Source organism: Crinia signifera, chromosome 4 (assembly GCF_055691185.1).
Source record: "Crinia signifera chromosome 4, ASM5569118v1, whole genome shotgun sequence".
In the NCBI taxonomy this organism is placed as follows: domain Eukaryota; kingdom Metazoa; phylum Chordata; class Amphibia; order Anura; family Myobatrachidae; genus Crinia; species Crinia signifera.
Window position 1 is genome coordinate 173,235,899 of NC_139220.1, and position 23,137 is coordinate 173,259,035.

At 45.1% G+C, this 23,137-nt stretch overlaps 1 protein-coding gene across 1 annotated transcript in view; it reads right to left on the reverse strand.

The window, feature by feature from the left end:
- Window positions 1-23,137, reverse strand: part of LHFPL3 (LHFPL tetraspan subfamily member 3) — an 80,576-nt gene that overhangs the window by 25,157 nt on the left and 32,282 nt on the right. The window contains exon 2 of the mRNA XM_083183016.1: window positions 17,937-18,173. Coding sequence (XP_083039142.1) covers window positions 17,937-18,173 — 237 coding nt within the window. The remainder of the gene's footprint in view (window positions 1-17,936; window positions 18,174-23,137) is intronic.

Consider the following 23,137-nt stretch of genomic DNA (forward strand, 5'->3'; position numbering starts at 1 on the left):
GTTTTAAATAAAGGCCTGAATTTCGTGCCAACCGTTATGCACGAGGACTTTAACTGGAAAGTGGACAACTACCGCCTCCAAAGGAAACTGCGTCTGAAAGAATACCATGATAAGAATAAAACCCCATCACTTAATCCCTCCCCAGAAGATAAGGTGTTGCAACAATTAAAACCAGCCAGCACATTCGACCCCTTGTCCAATAACCCTTCCCTGAAGACCTTCTCAAGGATGTTGGAGAATAGCAGCAATTCCATCATAGGTTCTAAGGGGGAAATTTACTAAGGGAAATTTGTAAAAAATAGGTGTATTTGTATCCAGAAATACACTTATTTTTGACATTTACTATCCCGAAAATACGGCAATTCGTATTCGTATTTATAGCACATCAATATGACTACGAATTGACGTATTTTCGGGATAGTAAATGTCAAAAATAAGTGTATTTCTGGATACAAATACACCTATTTTTTTACAAATTTCCTTTAGTAAATTTCCCCCTAAGTTTCAAAATCTGACTAGGGACGAACACACAGCGCGGACATTATTGTTCGTTCAGCGGACAAAGGAGGGGCGGTGGTGGTCATGGACTTATCTTATTACAAACAGCAATGTGAGCATCTATTGTCGGATGGATTGACTTACGAACTGCTTGCATCCGATCCCACGGAGCTACATCGGCAAGAACTAGAATCCATCCTGGACAATTCAATTTCGAATCATCTCACTTCACCTAATGTGAAGAAAAGTCTGTTGCGAGTTGACCCGATAACCCCGGTATTTTATATAATTCCGAAATTGCACAAGAACGCACAGAGGCCCCCTGGTAGGCCGATCATCTCTGCCAGGGGGTCGCTGTGCGAACCAGTGGCGAGATATGTGGATGCATTTCTGCTAAATTGTGTGCAGAATACTAGCACGTATCTCAAGGATACCACCTCACTTTTGGTAAAGCTGCAGGAATTGGGGGAAATTCCCATCAACACGCTGCTGGTGGGGATATACTTAACCAGCTTATATACTTGCATCCCCCATGAGCAGGGGCTGCAAGCGGTAGGAGAACTCATGGCACACAACCCAAATTACAATGGCCCAGATCCGAATTTTCTTAAACAACTACTAAAATTCACATTAACTCATAACATATTCATGTATGATAAAAAATACTACAATTAACTGTCTGGGTGTGCCATGGGTTCCCCGTCCGCTCCAGTGTATGCAAACGCGTACATGTACCAGGTCGAAAGTAGAATGTTTTTGGAGAATATGTTTGTACGGCATGCATTGTTCTATTACAGGTATATTGATGACCTGGTGCTATTCTGGACAGGGCCCCGTGAGGCCTTGGAAGGGCTGCTCGAGCAGCACAATCAATCAAATAACCCCATTAAATTGACCTTTACAATAAGCTCCAGCCAACTGGACTTCTTGGATGTCCGCATTATCAAAGATGGCACAAAAATCAGTACCCAGCTCTTCACCAAGCCCACTGACCGCAACATGATGTTGCAATTCAGAAGTTTCCACCCAAGGGCCACAACAGCCAGTCTCCCTTACTCGCAGTTCATAAGGGTTTGTAGAGTCAACAGTACTATGGCCACGAGAGATGCCCAATTAGAGAGCATGGTGGGCAAGTTTCTGGAGAGGGGGTATCCCTACCAACTTCTCAAAGAGGCAAAAGAGAAAGCCATAGCTCACTCCAGACAGGAGTTACTTAAAAGTAAATCCAAAAATGTCAGTACAAGCAACAGCACCTTCACATGGGTAAAGCACTACTCAAATAAAAGCCCCGAAATAGTGAAGAAGGCCAAAAATATGTGGTCCATTGTTGCCACGGATCCCCAATGCCGAGTCTACGGAACACCAGACTCCAAACGGGGTTCATCAGAGGGAGGAGTATAGGGAACAGAATAGTAAAAACTGACATTTCCGAATTACAAAGTAAACCCCAACACTTCCTGTCACGCAAAGGGGGCTGCTACAGGTGTACCGGTTGTGTTACCCGTAGTTATATGACAGCTGGCACAACTTTCCGACATCCCCACACGGGCAAGGTTTTCCAGATTAAACCAGTACTCACATGTATGTCCAAGTATGTTATATATTTGTTGACATGCCCGTGTGGGTTAAATTATGTCGGCAAGACAATTTGCACTATAAAATAATGCATGGCAAACCATAGGACATCCATACGTTCTGCCATCGAGAAGGGCCATAGTGAGCAGACAGTGGCCTGACATTTTTTGGAGGCGAGACATGGAGTGGCAAACCTACGCTTCCAATTAATTGATCAGGCCCCGGATTCAATAAGAGGGGGCGATAGAGGCAAAAGACTCTTGCAAATCGAGAGCAGGTGGATCCACACACTGGGGACCCTAAAACCAGGAGGTCTCAATGAGACGCTGAATCTTGGCAGTTTTTTGTGAAAATAAAATGAAGCCTGTAACTAGAGGATGGGGTTCGGTGGGGATCATGAGATAGGATAAAAATAAACAGAATTTAAAAACATAAGAAGTTAGATAAAATATGTTGACAGCGATAAAATCAGCCTATAGATATCTCATAGCCCCAAGTTTCATGTAAAAATTCTGTATATACTAATATCGCACTAGAATCCTATAAAGAATAATAATGAACATATTAACATGCATTACATCTGTAACTTGTTCGGCAACACTGCCATCTAGTGACAATTTATGAATAAGACCAGGGAAAAGTGCGTCTTTCATGAGCATGATTAATTCTCATTGTACGTTGGTTTTTAATAGATGTTATCTTTTAGATTATTCACTTAATATATTTGCACTGATTAAATGTATACATTATAGCTGATATGCACAATGCACTTTATGCAGCCTTTACTAAGTGTGGGCACTTGTTCACTGTTTCCCTAGTGTGGCCTCCTCCGCTGCCAGGACGGCCGGGTCACTTCCGGGAGCACCTGGAAGTCGTCATCAGGAGTCCCAGACGGAGGAGGACGCTACACGGCGGGTCCCCTATATGTAAGTTGATTTTTCTGTTGTTATTCACTGTTGTTGCACTTTTTGTTGTGATATCCTCTGGTCCTGACGAAGGGTTAAATACCCGAAACGGCAAAGACCGTGGAAGGAATAAACTTCACTTGATTGTTACACGAAAAGTCCCGGAGTGACGCCTGCTTTTTGGAGGAAATATTGGTGGACACTGTGCCAATGGGAAGGCACCTGGGCAGCATTATTGTTTGTTAAGAGCGGGGAGTGCCGGACATCCACACAAAATATATATATATATATATATATATATATATAAATAGACATGGGGGGATGGTGGCACTCCAAGCAATCCTTCTTAGCATGTACAAATGCTAATAAAGCGGTGCCCGTCCACTGTGCAGCACTAGGCTGTGAATCTGCAAGGAGGATGGGGGGCGGCGGCACTCGCAAATAATGAGACCACACCAAAATAGGTGACCAACGTTTCGAGGCGGATTGCCTCTTTATCAAGGTGCTCAAAAACGTGTAAAAAAAAACGTTTTTTTACACGTTTTTGAGCACCTTGATAAAGAGGCAATCCGCCTCCAAACGTGTTTTTTTTACACGTTTTTGAGCACCTTGATAAAGAGGCAATCCGCCTCGAAACCTTGGTCACCTATTTTGGTGTGGTCTCATTATTTGCGAGTGCCGCCGCCCCCCACCCTATATATATATATATATATATATATATATACATACACATACACATACACACACATACATACACATATATATACACATACACACATCTATATCTATATATAAAAAAGTATTGGTACCTGTACTCGCACACACCAGAGATAATTTGTATGGGGTGCCCCAAGGCCACACCTTAGTGTGCCAAAGATACGCAATCCAAATTCCCTAAGAAGGGAATAATGGAGCACTCTCCAAATTGTAAAAAACTTTTTGTATTTATTCAACCCATATATGGCGCCAAGACGAAATTGAGAGAGCCTCCCCGTTTTAAAAAAAAACAGTGTCCAATGCACCCGACGCACGCGTCAGATATGGACTTCTGGTCCATGCAATGCAAGCGGCCATATATGGGTATATAAACCTGGGACGGGGCGGCTGACCTTTGGGTATCTGGCAGCAGTTGTAGATAAACCTCTAAACTGGCCCCTATTTGCCTTGTTTTTTGACCGTAGCTTTGCTGAAATTCTCCTTGATAAAGATCCACCAAGCGGGATCGAAACGTCAGAGGAGGTATTATCTTGGTCTTTTTTGAAGCATCACTTGGTATGTTTTTTTCTTTTCTTGACTTTTTTGAATAAATACAAAAAGTTTTTACAATTTGGAGAGTGCTCCGTAATTTGGATTGTGTGTGTATATATATATATTGATGACGTCACTCGTTTGTACCCGCAGCGCGGGAACCGGGAGATTGCTGCACTTTGGTGATTGGTGACTGCTGGTATATAAGGTGTAAATGTAAGCTCTATCTGTATCCTGACGAAATTTCTATAAAGAAATGAAACGTTGAAACTGACTACAGTGTCTGCCGTTTATTTACAAGAAAGTATCCAGAGTTCCACTCTATTGCTGTTACCTACCTATCCTTGCTTGGAAGTGGGGGCACCGGATCAAGCATCCTCTACTTTACACAGTGCCGGGTCATCCATCTATTATATATATATATATATATATATATATATATATACACATATATACATACACACACAAAAGAATAAGAGATGATAATAATGAGCAGTATATTCAGACAAAATTAGCAGCTCACGTACATATTAGGTAAAAGATAAACAGCTTGCCAGCATGTATACAAAAGGAGCAGCAGGTGGATGTCTCTTCTCAAACAACGCTGAAGCCGCAAAGCCTCTGACGTCCCATCAAACAGACTCCCAGCTCCAAGTACGTCACAGCAGAAACACACCCGACCGGTTTCATCTTGTCTGGACTTCGTCAGGGGGGGTGTATACATACAGGTATATATACAGAAATAATAGAGTGCGCTAATATAGAATATTAATAATACTCCACCTTTTTATGTTAAAACCTCTTATCCATAGAGGAATTCTGTTTTGTTTTTTTATTAGAATCACAAAATTATAAAAACAATCATAAAATACACAAAGTACATGTGATCTCTCCGATACAGTGGATACTTGATAATCCTACGCGTTTCGGATTGTGTATGTGGGAAATTTGTTCCTCCACCCAATTAAGTTGTTGTAATTTTAAGAGGTTTAGGTTTGGTCATTTTGCACCCCAAATAAATTTATGAAATGTAAAATTCAATAATTTAAGATCTTTTTTTGTGTATCACAAGAGGTAGGGCTTGTAGTAAATATAAAAATCATGGGAATGTAATCATTTTGAGCAAAATAGCCTTCTAATGCCTGTGAAATCTCCAATCTTTAGAAAAATTAAGGGTATAGAGTTGAGAAATTATTTTGGGTAAGCGGATACCTAAGTAAGCAAATTATCCTTTTGCCCATTGCAGTGGCAAATATTTTCCCCCATCTAGGCACAAATAGGCATGGGTGTAAAAATAAACCCTCCGATTTAGACATGTTTACAATATCATAGGACATCTCCATATTCGTCACGTTTATCCAATATTAGTGGGAGAGATCTTTCCCGATCGTCTATGTAGAGGAGGACATCATCTGCGATAGCAAAGTTTTTCAACTCATGTGCCCCAACCAATTTGCACTTAAAGACCGGCCAATCCCGTAAAACCCTAAATAAGGTATCAATACACAGATTGAAGAGTAAAGGTGATTAGGGACATCCCTGGCGTGTGCCTCTATGAATTGGTAAAGGGTCACTCCTCACCCCATTTATCAAAAGGCTTGTAGAGGTTTGGGAATAAAAAGAAAGTATCATATTTGTAAATAGGGTTCCAAACTCTCTTCTATCTAAAATAGAAAATAGGTGTGGCCAAGCCACCGTATCATACTTATTTGTATCAAGGCTTAACAGCATCCCTCAGGACAATTTCCCTTAGATCCTGCTATTACCGCTGCTATTGCCATTCGAATTGCTTTAACTGAGTGTCTGCCTATCACAACCCTGATTGGTGTGATGTTAGGGGTCTGGCATGATGAATTGCAGTCTGTTAGCCACGATTTTAGACAAAATCTGAAAATCAGAATTTAAGAGTGAGATCGGGCGCTATAATTTGGCCAACAACGGGTCTCTCTCCAGTTTGGGGATAAGGTAAGTGTAGGCAACTGTAATTTTGGGCTCTTTTAAGAACACAGAATGGGTTATAGAAGCCAGTGACTAGTCAAGGCATTCCATATCTGTTAAGCACCTTGAGTCCTATTGGAGAAGGTGCACTATATAAATAAAACTATTAATATTATTGCATTTCAGCCTGTGCTGTCAGAAGACATGTAGAGAATTACTTGGTCAAGTTAATTTTTGCGTTTTATTTATAATAGGAGAGCCAGTTTGATATTGCTCTCGCGTTTCCCTTATTAAGGTTTTCATTGTGTGTTTCTTTGTGTACAAATAATAGGATTTTAGTACTTACCAGAAAATCCTTTTCTCGGAGTCCATATGGGATGCAATGCTGGGACTCATTCAGAACAAAGGGGGGGAGGGGGGAGGTTATCCGCAGGAGACAGGCACATACTAAATCTTTTACTGGGTGTACTGGCTCCTCCCCTCTACTTCCCATCTCACACGTTTCAGTTAATGGAAAACTGTGCCCGAAGGAGAAGGAATGTAAGTGAGAAAAGGATAAATTATATGTATAAATATGTGTGGTGAGATGTATACCAGCACACCCAACAATAACAACTAACATGAAGTTAACTGTAACGTCACCAAGTGACAACAGAACCAAAAGAGCTCTCAAGACAAAGAGAACTCAACAGTAAGTACTCCTCACTGAGGTGGGCGCCCAGTATCCCAAATGGACTCTGAGAAAAGGATTTACGGTAGGTACTAAAAAGAGGATTTTGGTACTCACCGATAAATCCATTTCTCTGAGATCAGCAGGGGCCACTGGGAATCACTTCAGGTTTTGGAGCTTGGTTAGCTAGGAGCTAGGCACTACTTAGTTTTAATACAGGGGAGACTAGCTCCTCCCCTCCAAGACCCATCATCCCCCAGTGAGAAAATCAGTAAACTAGAGGATAGGAACAAAAAACGTTATAACAAACAAAACAAACACAACCAACCAGGCAAGCGAATAAACTGGACCCACATACAGCCACAACGATCAGAATCCACAGGCTGGGTGGGCGCCCATTGGCCCCTGCTGATCTCAGAGAAATGGATTTATCGGTGAGTACCAAAATCCTCTTTTCTCTGACATGCAGCAGGAGCCACTGGGAATCACTTCGGGGAGGTTCCAAAGACCAGGCCCCGGGTGGGAGAGCGCTGGGGATTCTGGAGGACCAAACGCTGCTGAAGAGTCAGCGAAGGTGTCGAACCTGTAAAAGCGCACAAACGTATTTACAGATGACCAAGTGGCCGCTCTGCAAATCTGCGCAACTGAAGCACCTCATCTTGCAGCCCAAGACGTGCTTACTGATCCAGTAGAATGTGCCGTCAAAGAGGTAGGCGGAACTCTTCCCGCCCGTAAGTAGGCACTTCTGATTGTGAACTTAATCCAGCGTGCTAAGGTCTGTTTTGAAGCCGGACATCCCCGGCGAAAGGCGTCATACAGAACAAACAAACTATCCGTCTTACGGATTCGTCGAGTTCTGGACACATAGATCTTTAAGGCGCGCACAACATCCAATGATGCTTGTTGAGGAGAGTCCCCTTGAAAAGCCGGCACCACTATAGGCTGGTTCATATGATAGGAGGAGACTACCTTTGGAAGGAATGCAGATGTCGTGCGTAACTCTGCCCTGTCCTCATGAAATATGAGGTATGGAGCCCTGCAGGACAGCGCACTAAGTTCTGATACTCTGCGCGCGGAGGCCAGAGCTAACAGAAGGACTGTTTTCCAACATAAGAACTTAAGTTCCACCCTTTCAAGCGGTTCAAAAGTTTCTGACTGGAGGAACGACAGGACCAACTCTAAGTCCCATGGTGGAACAGGTGGAGCAAAAGGTGGTTGCACTCTGAGGACCCCTTGCAAAAAGGTTTGAATCTCAGGTAAGAGTGCTAACCTCCTCTGAAATAGGATGGATAACACTGAGACCTGGACCTTCAGCGATCCTAGTTTAAGGCCTCCATCCAGACCTCGTTGAAGGAACAGCAAAAGGCGTGAAAGCTTGAAACTCCGATAAGGCCAGCCCTTTTCCTCGCACCACCTTGCATATGAGCGCCAAATCCGGTGGTAATGGGCCGCCGACTAAGGTCTACGAGCCCTCAGCATGGTGGGAATTACCGAACGAGGTATGCCCCTCTTCCTCAATACTGCGGTCTCAACAGCCACGCCGTCAAATGGAGCTGCGTCAATTTTTTATGCAAAAATGGGCCCTGCTGTAGAAGGTCCTGGCGTATCGGCAACCGGACGGGCTCGTCCACTGCCATCCTCTGTATGTCCGAGAACCATGACCGTCGAGGCCAAAACGGCGCAATGAGAATCGCCTGGACTGACTCTCTCTTGAGCTTCTTCAAGACTGGCGCTAGGAGAGGCAGCGGAGGGAACAGGTAGACGAATCTGAAGTCCCACGGGGTTGAGAGAGCGTCGACTGCTATTGCTCCTGGGTCTCTTGTGCGAGCCACATATCTTGGTAGCTGATGATTTTCCCGCGAGGCCATCAAGTCCACCTCGGGAGTGCCCCACCTCCGGTGAGCTCTTAAAACACCTCTGGGTGTAGGGACCATTCTCCTGGATGCAGATTCTTGCGGCTGAGAAAATCTGCTTCTAGGTTCTCCACTCCTGGTAGGAACACCGCCATCAGAACCACCTTCCAACGCTCTGCCCACAGAAGGATTCTTCTGACCTCTGTCATGGCCAACCGGCTGCGCGTTCCCCCTTGCCTGTTCACATAGGCCACTGCTGTCGCATTGTCCGAGCGGACCTTCACCGAATGACCCTGAAGTAGATTCTCCGATCTGACCAGCGCATTGTAAATAGCCCTTAACTCCAATACATTGATCGGTAAGGCCTGTTCCCGGATGGTTCATCTTCCTTGCATTCTGAGGTCTAGAAGGACCGCTCCCCAACCGCTCAGACTGGCGTCCGTCGTCAATACCGTCCAATTGTGGATCGCGAACCGACGGCACTCGCTCAAGTGATCCCGCTGGAGCCACCAAGTCAGGGATAGACGGGCATGGGGGGGGTAAACGGATCCGTCTGTGAAGCAATAGGTGAGACCCTGCTCCCTTTCTGAGGAGGTCCATCTGAAAGGCCCTGGAGTGGAAGCGCCCCCAGCACAGGGCTGGAAAGGCCGCCACCATCTTCCCCAGTAACTGCACACAAAGGTGCAAACTGACCTTTTGAGGTAGCAACACCCTCCGTGCTAGCTCCTGAATGGCCGAAATTTTCTCCTCCGGTAGGAAGACTCTCTGAGCCTCGTGTCCAACCAAAGGCCCAGAAACCGAATTCTCTGAGTAGGAGTCAGCGAAGATTTCTTGTAGTTCATGACCCAGCCCAAACTGGTCAGCATCATGATCGTCCTCGTGGTATGATCCTCGAGCATCTGAACAGAAGGGGCCTTGATGAGAAGGTCGTCCAGATAAGGGATTATCGTCACCCCCTGGCTCCGAAGAGCGGCGATCGCCACCGACAGAGTCTTGGGCTGACGATAACCCGAAAGGTAGAGCCCTGAATTGAAAATGGTCTCTGCCCACTGCGAAGCGCAGAAAAACCTGGTGATGACTGCAGATGGGGACATGCAAATAAGCATCCTTGATGTCCAGGGAAATCATATATTCCCCTGGCTCCAAGGAAGCTATTACTGAATGGACTGACTCCATCTTGAACGGCTGGTGCGAGACCAGTAGGTTCAAGGCCTTGAGGTTTAGGATGGGTCGAACCGACGCATCCGGCTTCGGAACCACAAAGAGATTGGAGTAATACCCCAACCTTCTCTGTGAGACCGGAACCGGACAGATGACTTGAGAGTCCAACAGCACCTGGATAGCCAGAAGAATCCCATCTCTCTTGACCGAGGATTCTGGCAGCGCTGTGGTGAAAAACCTGTTGGGAGGCGGAGCGTCGAACTGTATACGATAGCCCTCCGAGATAATCCTGCGAACCCAAAAGGTCCTCAGTTAGGGAGAACCATTGGCTTCTGAAGTAGGAGAGGCGTGCTCCGACTGGCCAGTCTCCCACTGAAGCTGGCAAACCGTCATGCTGCCGGCTTTGGGGGCTGTTTTGGCTCCTGGGCTCGGGGAGCGGCCTGTGTCCGTGCTCTGGCTCTAGTACCTCTGGAGGATTGGAAGCCTCTTCCTCTGCCACGAAAAGAGCGCTGTGGACGAAAGTATTGAAAAGAAGGTCCCACGTACTGGCGTCTTGGAGGCGGCGCCGCTGTTGGCAAAAAAGCTGATTTCCCCCCAGTTGCCTGTGAAATCCATCTGTCCAGTTCTGGACCGAACAGAATATCACCTGCAAAGGGGAGACCCTCAACCGCTCTCTTGGATTCTGCGTCAGCCTGCCAAGACCTCAGCCACAAGGCCCGTCTCGCTGCAATGGCGTTCGCAGAGATGCGTGACGAAATAAGGGAAATGTCCTTAGCAGCGTCTCCAAGGAATCCCGCCGACTCCTTAATATGTTCCGCCAGTTGGCGAATCACCTCTGCTGAAATCCCTGAGTCGAGGCCCTCAGTGATCATCTCCGCCCACCTGGTATTTGCCCTATTTACCCAGGCCCACACTATGGCCGGACGAAGCTGGGCACCTGCCGCCGTATAAATAGCCTTTAAGGTGGATCCTTAAGCGAACATGCCCCTGGGACTGGCAGAGTAGTCTTCTTAGATAACCTGGACTCGGATGTGTCCACCGGTAGCGGCATCTCCCATTTGCTCAAGGCTGCCGGTTCAAAGGGGTACATTGAAGGGAACCTCTTCGGTACCTGAAAACGCCTGTCCGGTCGCTTCCAGGCCTCAAGTAGCTGATCCTGGTTAGGGCAAGGAAAAACCACAGAGGTTTTCTGTGTATTTCCAAATAAATCCAACTCCTGGGGTGCCGGAGGAGGATCCTCAGGCAAATGCAACACCTATTTAACTGCAAGAATAAGGGCTTCTATACCAACCGGAGTTGGCTCCGCCTCCTGAGGGGTATCCTGTACCTTCTCCCACTCACCCTCTTCCATCTCTTCAAAGGGCTCAGGCTCCTCGTCAGAGTCCTCTCCCTGAAGCATCATCTGAAAAGGGCGCTTTTGAGTTAAGGGACCCGGCCTCTGGGGCTTGGAAAGGGCCCCCGCCAAGGAGTCCACAGACCTGGACAAGGCCACAGCCCATGCAGGCTCTGCCCTGCGGGATACTGCCAACTCCGCAGACAACTTGGTCATAGTGCCGACTAAGGCTGCAGCCCACTAGGGGGCTGGGGTGTCGGCCCTCTGGGACCCTGATGGGGAGTCCGCACAGGTCTGACAGACTGATGTTCCCCCATCAGAGTATTGGGAGAACTTATTAGAGCAAACAGTGCAGGTAAAAGACTTCTGAGCAGCCTTGGACCTGCTCGCCATGGCTGCACGCTGGCCACTCAATACCTTTTTAACTAATGTATTTGTGAAGCCGCACACACAACAGGCACACACACACACAAACAGAAATCACCCTAGGGCAATACCCAAATCCCCCCTGAGGGAACGGGTCCTGGAAGGGAGTAAGTCCCTAGAATCAATGTCCCAGCAAGGGATCTAGCAGATAGTGCCCTGAAAGGGTTAAAGCAGCTGCAGTCTGCCTGAAACACAAGAGGGAGAGAGCAGCATGTAGTGTGTGTGTGTGATCAGGGCCGCGCCATGCCCACCTCAGCGCGCACCTCCCTCCCCTCTCTCACACCGCAACTTGCCTATGCCTGCCTTAGGAAGGAGTCTCTGGCTGCCGGCGCTTAGTGGATTACCTGCGCCTGTGTAACCAGGCGCGCTTAGATCCCCGCCGCAGCCGCCATTAACCCCCGCCGCGCCAGTCAAAATGGCGGCGGCGCCTGTGCAGGGTCAGCGCTGCACGCGGTCTAGAGGGTAGGGACAGGTGGGGGCTTGTACCTGCGCCTGTGTAACAAGGCGCGCTTAGACCCCCCCGCCGCGGACGCCATTAACCCCCCCCGCCGCGCCAACCAAATGGCGGCGGCGTCTGCAGGGTCAGCGCTACACGCGGTATAGCGGCTAGACAGGTGGGGGCTAGTACTCACCCCTGCTGAGGCTCTGAAGCAGAGCCTGGCGATCTTCTTAGGTGGAGGGCGGCAGGAACGCTGATATTGTCGCAGCAGGTGCCTTTGAAGAGGCTCTGACTTACAGCCTGGGAAGACCCAGGGGCGCAGGAACCCGGACCCTAGCTTTTAAATAAGCAGGGAAGGGATCCTAAGATGTACATTTAAAGTAGCAGTAGAAAAAGTAGATGAAAAAATTAGAATAGTGCAGGAGCAGTGAGAGCTGTGACTAGCTCCCTCAGGCACAATTTTCTCACTGGGGGATGATGGGTCTTGGAGGGGAGGAGCTAGTCTCCCCTGTATTAAAACTAAGTAGTGCCTAGCTCCCAGCTAACCAAGCTCCAAAACCCAAAGTGATTCCCAGTGGCCCCTGCTGCATGTCAGAGAAATACTATTTTCGCTCGCATCCATATGGGATACTGGGATTCATTCAGAACAAAGTAGATAGACCAAAGACTTAAGGACGGGCTGGAAAGTGCAGAGACTGTTGCAGTAATGCCTTCCCAAACTGGGTGTCCTCTTTGGCCAAAGCGTCAAGTTTATAGAATCTGACAAACGTATGTTGTTCTGACCATGTAGCAGCCCTACATAATTGCAGCGCTGAGACTCCATGAGCAGCCGCCCAGGACGTCCTGTAGGCCTGCGACTCCATAAGCCTGCTTGATAGTCGTGCAAATCCAGCGAGCAATAGATTGCTTGGATGCCAGGTGACCCCTTTTTGAGCATCGTACAGAACAAAAAATCCATCCGTTTTACAAATCCGTGCAGTTCTCTGGACAAAAACCCAGAGAGCCCTAACGACATCCAAAGATTCAGGGAGGCTAGACTGAGAATCACGAGCAGGCACAACAATAGGCTGGTTCAGATGAATGTGTAACACAACCTTAGGGAGAAATCTTGGATTTGTCTGTAATTCTGCCCTATCTTCATGGAAAATCAGATAAGCACTCTTGCATGACAGAGCGCCAAGTTCCGACACCCATCTAGCCGAGGCCAAAGCAAGTAGTACCACCGTCTTCCATGTGAGGAATTTTAATTCTACAGAATCAAGCAGTTCAAACCAAGAAGACTGTAGGAAAGATAGTACTCTGTCCAAGTCCCATGGTGCCACAAAAGGAGGTTGAATTCATAAAACTCCCTACAGAAAAGTCTGCACTTCCTGTAAATTTGCCAATTTCCTCCTTTTTATTGTGTTTGGCCAGACAAAATCAAAAGAACATTAACCTCATCCACCACAAGGGTATTAACCCTCCCCACTCCTAAGTGGGACTAACAGAAAATTCATACCAAATCTATGTGGAACTTACTATATTAGATTTTGTCTACAATGAATTGTGCTTTTATTGTATTGTGCTAATGAACACTGGCCAGTGTATATATTATATATATAAAAAAAATTTTAGTTTATTAAACATTTGTATACATTGTGATATATATTGTTTCCAGCGCATTTTATAATTTTCATTCTTTGTACTTTCCACTATCGGGAAATTGGCATTTCCTATATTAACGCTGCAGGAACCTACTGTGTGTGCTACTCTTATCTGTAAAAAGCAGTTCGCACACGGCAGTGTACTGTATATGGTCTACACCCAAATAGTTTTACTAAAGACATAGTACGGTTCAAGGTTTAGCGCCAATATATATATTTTTTCTTGTCTTTGTGTTTTTATCTCTCTGTGGAAAAACACAGAGAGCTGAAACCTGGACCTTCAAAGAGCCCAGTCGCAGGTCCAAATCCAATCAGGCTTGTAGGAATAGATTTGAATTCCACCAGAGAAACGTCCATTTTTTTACCCCACCCAACATACAGTATTTCCTCCAAATACTGTATGATGGTAGTGTGTTGATGTCACCGGCTTCCTGGCCTGTGTCATAGTTGAAATGACTGAAGCATGCAGTCCCTTGCTGGCTAACATCTGCCGCTCAATCTCCAAGCTGTCAAATGTAGCTGCTGTAAGGCCTGGAATATGCACGGACCTTGAGTGAATAAGTCCTCTATTTGAAGAAGATGCCACGGGTAGTCTACTAGCATGGCTTGACGGTTTGCGTACCATGCTCTGCGAGGCCAGTCTGGAGCCACCAGAATGGCCTCCACCCTTTCGCTTCGTATCTTTTTTAGAACCTTTGCGAGCAACGGAATCGGACGGAAGACATATACCAGGTCAAAAACCCAAGGTGTTGTTAGTGCATCCACTACCTCCGCATGAGGATCCCTGGTTCTCGTGCAGTATCTGGTCACTTTTTTGTTCAATCTGGATGCCATCAGATCTATTTGTGGGATTCCCCGCCGATCAACAATGTCTGCAAACACTGCCTTGTTTAGGCTCCATTTCCCCGGATGAATCTCGTGGCGACTGAGAATGTCCGCCTCCCAGTTGTCTACCCCTGGGATGAATATGGCTGAGATCACTGCCAGGTGAGTCTCCGCCCATGAGAGAATCTTGCTCACCTCTCTCATGCAGGATTTGCTCCTTGTACTACCCTGACGATTTACAAAGGCCATAATATCCTGCACGTAACTCCAGATTGTTGATGAGGAGCTTGGATTCCCAGGAAGTCCACTTGCCCTGGAAGGTCACTCCTATCATTACCGCTCCCCAACCCAGGAGACTGGCGTCCGTAATGACCAGATTCCATTCCTGGATCTTAAATCTCCGACCTACCAAAAGATTGGGGGGGGGGGGGGGGGTGGAGCCACCACTGCAATGACAGTCTGCTCCGGTCTGCCAGGCGAATATTCCGATGCATTTGCAGATTACAGCCTGACCATTTGTTCAGAAGGTCCAACTGAAAGACCCTGGAGTGGAACCTCCTTAACTGGACCACTTGAAGTCTAAAGGAGCCCAAGCTTCAGAAAAGGTCAGCTGACAATGACCCAGAAGCTTACCATGAGAGAATGACAAATAGGGTGAAACGGCCACCAGAAGTCTGAGTGGAGAAGCTTGTGCCATACCTGTCCAATGAGGCCTTGTGGGTTTATATGAATCTCAAGGAGTGGGAGGTGTTGGTGTTCTTGACTTTAAAGGTCAAAATACTGGGTCATCTGTGTTACTGGACCATGCCAAGATTAGTGCTGCCATGATTTGTGTTACTCCAAAGAGACTCACATCAGATTTTAGTTTAGCTGCCTTGTTCAAGAAAACAGAGGAAAACTCACCCCATAAGATGGCAGAGCTGTTGTCAATGTACTTTGGCATTGGGGGTGTGTAAAAGTGGGTAATGTAGATCCCCAAACCACAGAGAAACTTGTCACGTTTATAAAGAGATTAGAAATTAATGGAAGTCTTTTAGCTATGTGCCAAAACCTTTGCCAAGACAAATGAGTTATCTGGGAATTGTCCAGGCCCGTCAGGTCAGTAAAAGCCCCTGTAAATAAAGAGGTGAACCCAAGGTTGTGAGCTCACCAGGTTATCTTTGCAAAAGAAGCCCTGCTGTGTATTAATTTCAGAAACATTACAGTCCAAAAGGAGATTCAACAAGTATTTATGGCAGCAGAATGTATGTCCCACCGGAGTACAAGAGAAAGAAAAGACTGTCATGTGCTGTGGCGCACTCAAGATATCAGAAGAAAAATAATCATAAAATGTAACTTTTAATAATTTTCATTTAAAGAACTGCGACATATAAAAACATTTACCATGGGAGGTACATAGAAAGTAGGAAACTTTAAAAAAGGGGATAATCTCCTCTTATGGTGAACCCCAATGTCTGTTCCCCCGTGTGAAATTGGTTGGGGCGTCTTACAATGTGTATCCGCTTACTGCTTGAGACTGAATAAACTGGTATCAATATTGTTGTCAGTATCTAATTCGGGTAGACTCCAGCAGATGGACACTTAATACCCTCTATATAGGTGGTGTGTGTTTATGATGTATATCACAGGGATGCGGTCATTTGGTCTACTGCATTATGGTAGAAAGTCATTAGGTCGAATCCATTAGGTCGACATGCTAAAAGGTCGACATGACTCTAGGTCGACATGGGAAAAGGTCGACATGATTCTAGTTCGAAAGGTCATTAGTTCGACAGGTCATTAGTTCGACATTGTCTATGTCGACATTTACAAGGTCGACATGGAGTTTTTCACTGTTTTTTGAGCCAACATGTGCCGACAGGCGGTATTTCATGCCCTACCATCCACTAGGGCGTGGTGGGAGAATAAAATAGTGTGCCGAGCGTAGCGAGGCACCGTGCCCGACGCATAGCGAGCGCAGCGAGCGATGCGAGGGGATGCAGTGCACTTTAAACTGTGTCCATGTCGACTGTGTTGACATTCAGGTAAAAAAACAGTGAAAAACCCCATGTCGACCTTGTGAATGTCGACATAGACAATGTCGAACTAATGACCTTGTCGAACTAATGACCTGTCTAACTAATGACCTTTCGACCTAGAATCATGTCGACCTTTTCCCATGTCGACCTAGAATCATGTCGACCTTTTAGCATGTCGACCTAATGGATTCGACCTAATGACTTTCTACCATAATGCAATAGACCAAATGATCCCAACCCATATCACACACTATCTTGGACAAAATCAGTTGATATACATCATAAACACACACCACCACTCGCTGACATCCCCACTGCCTCATCTGGGCACTTACCCAAAACGGAATTTTCTTATATAAAGGGTATTAAGTGTCCATCTGCTGGAGTCTACCCGAATAAGATACTGACAACAATATTGATACCAGTTTATTCAGTCTCAAGCAGTAAGCGGATACACATTGTAAGACGCCCCAACCAATTTCATACAGGGGAACAGACATTGGGGTTCACCATAAGAGGAGATTATCCCCTTTTTTTAAAGTTTCCTACTTTCTATGTACCTCCTATGGTAAATGTTTTTATATGTCGCAGTTCTTTAAATGAAAATTATTAAAAGTTACATTTTATGATTATTTTTCCTTCTGATATCTTGAGTGCGCCACAGCACATGACAGTCTTTTCTTTGTCTTGTATTTGTGTCAATTCCCTGTCTTAGTGGCAGCACACCCCACACAATACCAATACACTGTTATTATAAGTGATATAGGGGTTACCGTTAATTTTTCCTGTGCGACTGGTTACAAATTATTTTTATGTCCCACCGGAGTCCTACAGCTGTAAAATGACACCACTCCTACCTCTCTAGTTCAATTAGAAGCGCTGCTATGGCGATTTGAAAATATGCTGGTTGTGCATTTTTTTTTTATAGATTTTAGAAAATCTTACATACTGTAGCCATAATTTGGAAATGGCATGAGAAATTTTAATAAAAATGTGTATTTCTTAGACTACATATATTCTCCATATACCAAATAATATAAAAATCTGACATGGTAAGGTAAAAATCAGTGTGTTGATTTGACACAGAATGACCCCGCAAAAGACCAAACTGCACAGATAGTTTCTAGGTTGAAATTCAACTTGTGACCCTAATACTCAGAAGTAGCAATGCAATTCATGGTCGTACAGTGCATGATATTATTATGGAAGATTACATGCTTTACTCCTGTTTAATTTCCTTTTTTAATCTATGCAATAGACTTTTGCATAAATTGACACAATCTTAATATGACGTGCACAAAAAGATGTCTGAAACTGTTTAAAGCAAGTTATATACACATTTCTATATTTGCTCTAGCAATGCCCCTAACAATCCATGTATGGTATGATAAAATGTACATTTACCTTTACTTTCAAGTTTGAGTTGCTCAGCCATTAAGGTGTCCAATCTGTTACCAAGCACAAAGGCCAGAAAAGAGAGTATAAGGGCATCCAAAATTCCAATGATTGCCAAAATGTAAGCCCAACGCACAGAACATGCGCCAAGAGAATACTTGTCTGTCTTTTCTCCACACATACGTTTAACTTCGTCTGCATCCCAGCCATCAGGGAATATCATACAACCAAGTACAAGGCAGGCAGCTGAGAAAACAAAAACCCACAGAATTACTAGGTAGAACATGAAATCAATAAACACTGTGTCAAACTAGAAAGACTTTGTTTATCAGTAGGGTATCAATATATATTAAAATTGTTTATAAGGTTTAGTACACACACAAAAATAAACTAAATTACAAGAAATCAGTACAATGGATATACAATTAAAGAATACATTTGTCAGAATTGGTAAAAAGATACAGTATAAACCATGATATTATCAGTACCTGATTTTATCATCTAGATAGAATACAGACATCTCAGGGTAAATTTACTAAAGCTTCTAAAAATGAAAAGAGGTGATGTTGCCCAGAGCAACCAATCCGATGCAGTCTATAATTTCTCTATTGTATCCTAGAAAATGACACAGAATCTGATTGGTTGCAATAGTCGACATCATCTCTTTTAAATTTTAGAAGATTTAGTAAATTTACCCCCTCATGTCTATGTGCTTTACGCCCATTCCATATTGTCAAATTTACAAGGCGGTATAAACTTCAAACCTTTTTCCAATAAAGTCTCCTATGCTTTTGTTAACTTGTGGCTAGACAGATTAAAGATAAATTGTTCTACCTTATCCCCCTTCTTTATTTTTCGAATACTGAATTTTTACGACCAATTGTCGGAGTATTAGCAATCCTGAAACCTCTTGGTATGCGCTTTTTCCTATAATATTCGGATAGAAACTGACCGTGTAAGATCAAATCCTCTCGCTTACGCAACCTGGTTAGTTTATGGTGCAAGTCCAAAGAGGTTTCAGCTGGCAATTTGTCGAACTCTACTTGATCAAACAATACTCTGGGCCAAATGTAATAGGGTGAGAGTTTCAGAAAGTGAGAGATTTTGGGAGAGTTTTCCCATGTTTTTTAACCCCTTCCCGACAATTGACGTACATTTACGTCATGGTCGGGAAGTACTTCCCGACACATGGCGTAAATGTACGTCATGGCATTTAACTGTCACCGCGTCTATAGACGCGGTGACAGTTTCAACATGTCTGCTGTCCCTGACAGCAGACATGTCCGTGCATGCCCAGGGGGGGCTGCGATGCCGCCCCCCCCGTCGGCGATCGCTGTGATTGGCTGTTCAGTGTGAACAGCCAATTACAGCGTTTTCTGTGTCACCGGCGAATAACGTTCGCCGGTGACACGCGATCGGAGGTGATTGGTGCTGTAAAGTACAGCACCAATCACCGCGGGGTGTAAGGGTGACACTGGTGTCACCCCACCTCACCCCGCCCGCCCCCAAAGGCCGTGATTGGTCCGTCGGACCGACGGACCAATCACAGCCATGGAGGGGGGTTTAAACTAACGGTGACTGCACTGCAGACGCCATTCCGGTCTGGAATTGCGTGCAGTGCGGTCACCGTGCCAATCTGCCGCGATATACTGACCAGAACCTTGCAAAATACTTACCTGATCCTTGCAAATCTTGGCTGCTTCATCTGTGCTTGTAGTGTGCTGGATGCTTCCTGGATCCTGTTACTTGTGACTTCCTGTGAACTTGTGCTGCTGCAGTGTAATAGCGTTAGTTAGATAGAGAGAGATAGAGAGAGATAGTGTCAGATAGTGTCAGAGAGTGCTGTATTTTGTGCTGCTGCAGTGTGATATAGTTATAGAGAGAGAGATAGAGAGAGATAGAGAGAGATAGAGAGATATATAGAGAGAGAGATAGAGAGGCCTAGTGACAGAGAGTGCTATATTTTGTGCTGCTGCAGTGTGATAGTTATAGATAGAGAGAGATAGAGAGAGATAGAGAGAGAGAGACAGAGATAGTGACAGATTGTGCTATATATTTTTTATATAACTGACTGCTGCCCCCCCTTTTGTGCTGATCAGTATAAATTAACTGATCAGCAACTTTTTGGGGGCGCAGGGTATTTTTATATATATATATATACACCTGTCACTGCTGCTGCTGCAGTGTCATAGAGTGTTAGATAGTGAGAGATAGAGAGATAGAGAGAGATAGCGACAGAGAGTGATAGAGAGTGCTAAATTTTGTGTCTGCTGCCCCCGCCTTTTGTGCTGATCACTATATCTGAGGTGATCAGCAACTTTTTAGGGGTGCAGAGGTTTTTTTTTTTTTTTTATATATATATACCTGCCAGTTGCACTGTCAGTTGCACCTGCTGCCCCTCACTGGTAATCAGTGTCGCATCACTGATCACCTTTTTTTTTTTTTGTGTGTGTGCTGTGGGGTCTTTTTTTAATTTTTTTTTTTACACACACTGTGATTTTGTGGGTGTCCTGTGGCCGCTGTGCGCGGATCAGTGACGTACATCACTGATCATCTTTTTCGGCACAGGGTTGATCTATTTTTTTTTTTTTTTTTGATCAAATTCCTGTTGCCTTTCAGCGCTGTTCAGTGACGGACGTTACTGACCAACATCTGTGCTCAATTTTTGGCGCAGGACCTTTTTTTTTTTTTTTTTAACCCCTTCAATTTTTTTTTTTTTTAACCCCTCCATTTTTTTTTTTGTATAAAGTATTTTTTTTTTCTGCACACTACATACACACTACACACTACATACCCCCGGGTTGAAATAAAGTTTGTACCCCCCCCTACACTATACACGTGTTGAAACATTTCACTACCAGTAACACAAAAATAAAAATGGCATCCCAAATGTCATCCCAGTCATCCAGAAGAATGTATTCAGCGGAGGAGGCATATGCCCTGCTTGCTTCTGACTCTGACACAGCCAGTGATGCAAGCGGGGAATTTGAAGGATTCGCCTTAAGCTCCTCTTCCTCCTCTGGTGATGAGGGACCCCCTCAAAGACGCCCCCGTAGAGCAGCTGAGACCCCCCCCCCAATAATTGATCTCGTATGGACCCCACCACCAGACAATTTTGAGCCCCAGGTTCCTGAGTTTTTGGCCATGCCAGGAATCCAATTTGATTCCACAGGTCTCAGAGAAATTGACTTTTTCAAATTATTTTTCTCTGATGATTTTATAAATTTAATGGTGGACCAAACTAATTTATATGCCCAGCAGTTTATTGCTCAAAACCCCACGTCATCATTTGCTAGGTGGACCCCTGTAGATGCAGTAGAGATGATGACGTTTTGGGGTCTGGTGTTTCATATGGGCATAGTAAAAAAGCCAGAAATTAGGCAATATTGGAGTACAGATGTTCTGTACAGCACCCCATTTTACCGTATGGCCATGCCCCGGGCTCGATTTGAGACGATCCTTAAATTTTTGCATTACAACGATAATGCACAGTGCCCACCCAGAGATGATCCCACCTTTGACCGGCTATTCAAAGTCAGGCCGGTCATTGATCATTTCAGTGCCAAATTTGAAGACATGTACATCCCAGATAAATTCATTTGCATAGACGAGTCCCTTATACATTTTAAAGGAAGGGTTAAATTCCGCCAGTACCTTCCCAGTAAGAGGGCAAGGTATGGCATAAAAATGTATAAGTTGTGTGAAAGCACCTCAGGGTACACCCACAGGTTTAGGGTATATGAAGGGAAGGATTCAAGAATTGAACCGCCAGAATGCCCCCCCTCCCTCGTAGGTGTTAGTGGAAAAATTGTCTGGGATTTAGTGCACCCCTTCCTGGATAAAGGTTATCACCTCTATGTGGATAACTTTTACACCAGCATCCCCCTGTTTAAGGCCCTTGGTTCAAGAGGTACAGCAGCTTGCGGTACTGTGCGCAAGAACCAAAGAGGCCTCCCAAAAACGCACATTGCCCAAGTAATGAGAAGGGGTGAAAGCAGGGGAATATGCACCGAAAATATGTTGTTGGTCAAATATAAGGACAAGAGGGATGTCCTTATACTGACAACAATTCACGGAGACAGTACCACCTCCGTCCCTGTACGAGGTACCAGTACCCACACCTCAAAACCTAATTGTATCCTGGATTACAATAGGTACATGGGCGGAGTGGATCTTTCAGATCAGGTACTGAAGCCGTACAGTGCCCTGCGGGAAAACAAAAATCTGGTACAAGAAGCTGGCCGTGTATATCATCCAGATGGCACTGTATAACGCTTACGTGCTATTCCGTTCTACCGGCCAGAGGGGGACATTTATGCACTTTCAAGAGGAAGTCATAAAGGGCCTAATATTTGGGAACCAGCAGGCTGAGGGCCCCAGTACTTCTAGTACTGGCCCCCGTATTGTACCAGGGCAGCATTTTCCTGATGAAATCCCCTCCACTGGAAAAAAGGGCAGGACACAAAAAAGGTGCAAAGTTTGCTATAAAAAGGGAATAAGAAAGCAAACTATTTTCCAGTGTGACACTTGCCCCGACAAACCCGGCCTATGTATAAAGGAGTGTTTTAAAATATACCACACATCTATGGATTATTAGGTTCATAATTTCACCGTGCTTCGGAGGTCTTGCAAATGCCACATACCACCCACCATTCATTCCACCAGAATCTGAGCCGCAAAATCCAAAAATCACTCCTTCCCTTCTGAGTCCTGCCATGCACCCAACTGGTATTTTTTGGTCACATGTGAGGCATTGCCGTACTCGGGAGAAATTGGGGCACAGATTTTGGGGTGCTTTTTCTCCTTCATACCTTCTGAAAATGAAAAATTTTGAGCCAGAACTGCATTTTTGTGTAAAAAAAATGTAATTTTTCATTTTCACTGCCCACTTGTATCAAAATTGGTGAAACCCCTGGGGGTTTGAAATGTACACTATACCCCTAGATGAATTCCCTGAGGGGTGTAGTTTGCAAAATGGGGTCACTTGTGGGGGGTTCCACTGTATTGGTGCTTTGGGGGTCTTGCTAATGCGACATAGCACCCACCATCATTCCACCAGAATTTGTGCTGCAAAATCCAAATATCACTCCTTCCCTTCTGAGTCCTGCAACTTTTTGGTCACACATGAGGCATTGCCGTATTCGGGAGAAATTGGGGCACAGATTTTGGGGTGCTTTTTCTCCTTCATACCTTCTGAAAATGAAAAATTT